We start from the raw sequence: 2,830 nt of genomic DNA, 5'->3' as shown, positions 1-2,830 counted from the left end.
TACACAGTGGGAATACCTGATTGTGCAGATGCCAGGTTTGGTAGTCATCTTTGTTACACCTTCGGCTGAAGATAGACTTGTAGTCCACCTTGACCAGTTGCCATTCAGAACGGAGACTGAAGTGCCCAAAAACTCTGAGCATGGAAGAGAAAAAAGAAAGAACCAGAGTCAGCCAGAGATATGCTTCCATTAAGCAAATAATTTCTCATGAATCTCAGCTGCAGAAACCAATACACAGTCTTGGAGCTTGATGTCAGAAAATGTTATTCAGTCATAACATTTTCCTGTTCCTGTACCATCCTAGGACTGTTTAGCCTTTTCCTGATTCCTTGTATAGCCTATGTTAGGTCTTCTGTGCCTTTAGTACTTAGCACAATGGACCCTGAGTCTAATACAGACAGCGGGGTATCACTCAAGAACAATAAACAACCAGACTAGAAAGTAATGTGTCTAATGTCAAGGGAGCTATTCAGACTCATATATGGGTTTGGCTGTCTCAAAATCAAGCCTTTCTTAGCTGACTCAGCTTCTTTACTGCTGAAGCTTTGTGTTGTACAAACTTACTACTTAAAGAACTGTAAAAGAAACACCTGAAATACCATTTTGGGAATATGTACTGTAGGCAAGTGACCTGCAAACACAACAGTGTTCCTTCCACCTGGTGAATGCCGACCGCAGCAAGTAGGAGAGGAATTATGAACGATCACCACTGTAAGGTTATGAGCAGAGTTTTTTCCTAATTCTTTTAAGTAGGTCACTCATCAGCAGCAGTCACTGATCACACTCCATGGTTCATCTAGCTAAGTAATAAGTTCATTTTCCCACACAACTCCAGGGCAACACAAAGCTCATAATGGGTAAGGCAGTATGCCGGAGCAGTTGGAGCTGAAGGGTCAACACTCAAAAAATAGTGGAAGGACTCAGAGGCACAGATCTGTTACAAATGGGATGATGAAAGAGATCATATAAAACTGAAAAGCACCAGAGGCTTCTGCACAAGCTTGGACCAGAACGTTGGCAGCAGAGCTGGCTGTTGAACACAGGTCTCTCTAAATGCCATTCCAACTATGCAGCTCTCCTTCACATGCAGGGAAGCTATGTGCTTGCTTAAGGGTCTGTAAGGAAAGGACTAAATCATCAACGATCAGTGATAGCATACATCATCAAAGTACCAGCACCACAAATACTAAGGCAGTCTACAAGTTAGAAGCTCACACCTTCACTAAAGAAAGGAAAATCATAGAAAAAACATGGTTTATTTAATAAATAACACCAGGTACCCAGACAAAAAGACTCCATCCATCCAGAAATGTATGAGTGCTGCAGAGTGCTGTTTTCGATCAAGTAACAACTTCCTATTCCCTTGGCCAGTTGTGATTTTCTCAGTAAGGAGAAACTTTTCAATCAATTGCAGCTGGATTTCCAAAGAGGTGTGTAATAGGAGGAGGTCAGGACAGCTGATCAGACTTTAAAAGCCACGAACAAAACTACAGCTTTTCATTGGCAGAGGGAACATCTAAGCACACATAAACATCAAAACACTGACAACGATCAAATTAATTTGTCATTCTAATATATCAGCTTCTTGACTATCTCAAATACATGAAAGAACCTAAAACCTCATCTAAAATATAAGTTTCAGATTTTAAAAAATTTTTATATACTGAAACTCAAATCTTTTCTGACACTCATGAAATGTCATTGTATCACCCTTATTGCGAGATGTAGAGAGAAGAGAATGGGTTTTTGACATTATATCAAATCTAGCGTACATTTTTACCAAAGCCACTTATGAGATTAAAGTTTTTGTTGTTTTAATTATTTCAGACTAAAAAAGAGACAGATGATTTACAAATTTCCCTATTAAAGCAAAAGATAAACAAAAGAGAAAATTTCTATGGCTTTTCTAAGCACTGTCTGCAATCCAAATCCTGCTGTGCCCCCAGTGTGCTGCTGTTCTTTACTACAGTTCATCTTAATTTACACTGTAATCACACAGGGTTGTGGGATTTGCTCTCCCCTCACTGCCCTAACTACTCCTCTTGTAGACTGTAGTCTGCACCAAAATTCCTCTGCATTCTGCTGTTTTTCATGAAAAAAGAGACCATCCAGGAATCAGACACACTTTCCCATTTAAACCTGTTTCAGCTCATGGGTATCAGGGAGAGAAAGGGGGAGTGGGGGAAATCTGAGAGTCTGAATTGTGGGTTTGCTGTAGATATCTTTCTATATCCAAGTTCTGCCTCACAGAGGGAGGCTCCAAGAAGCTGACAAGAAGGGGAGAGGGTCCAATACAAAGAAGAACCTGTGGCAAATTAATACACAGTTTAGAAATGAGTAAGTGGGGAAGGACTTGTGTGGTAGAATGGATTTATTAAGTAGATTGCTGCTGGCTTTTCAGAACATTTCTTGGTGTAGTCTTAATTGTGGGATATTAATGATAGGAAACATCACCACATTTAGGCAAAGCTACAAAAGAAACTTCAATTCCTGTTCCTGAACACAGAAGGCGCATCCTGGACAAAGATCAATCTCTAGAAATCATAGCATGGTGTCCTGGGGTGCCAGGACACTTGTTGGGAGAAGGGAGGAATGGGAAATAGCAAAAGGAGGGAATGCAGAAGGCCTATGAAACTGTACTCAGGTAGGAGCTCTAACTCCATCTCTCCTCCCCATTTTGCCTGGGCACTGGGTAAAACCCACCAGTTTCTATGCCACAACTGCTTTCAGCACATACTCTTACAGAGTGCACATCTGGACACAGTACGATTGCACAGCTGGGCAGCTCTCCCATGAATCTTGTTTGTCCTGGATGTGATGTATGGCTGAA

The 2,830-nt window shown here is 41.0% G+C and overlaps 1 protein-coding gene across 1 annotated transcript in view; it reads right to left on the bottom strand.

Annotated features, from left to right (window-relative positions):
• SORCS3 (sortilin-related VPS10 domain containing receptor 3) overlaps window positions 1-2,830 on the bottom strand; it is a gene marked incomplete at its 5' end in the record, with an annotated part of 63,871 nt that overhangs the window by 36,538 nt on the left and 24,503 nt on the right. The window contains one exon of the mRNA XM_010193983.1: window positions 17-134. Within this exon, the coding sequence (XP_010192285.1) occupies window positions 17-134 (118 nt within the window). The remainder of the gene's footprint in view (window positions 1-16; window positions 135-2,830) is intronic.

The sequence above is a fragment of the Mesitornis unicolor genome, unplaced genomic scaffold (assembly GCF_000695765.1).
Source record: "Mesitornis unicolor isolate BGI_N332 unplaced genomic scaffold, ASM69576v1 scaffold23661, whole genome shotgun sequence".
In the NCBI taxonomy this organism is placed as follows: domain Eukaryota; kingdom Metazoa; phylum Chordata; class Aves; order Mesitornithiformes; family Mesitornithidae; genus Mesitornis; species Mesitornis unicolor.
The sequence above is the reverse complement of the archived record's forward strand: the minus strand, read 5'-3'. Positions and strand labels throughout refer to the sequence as shown.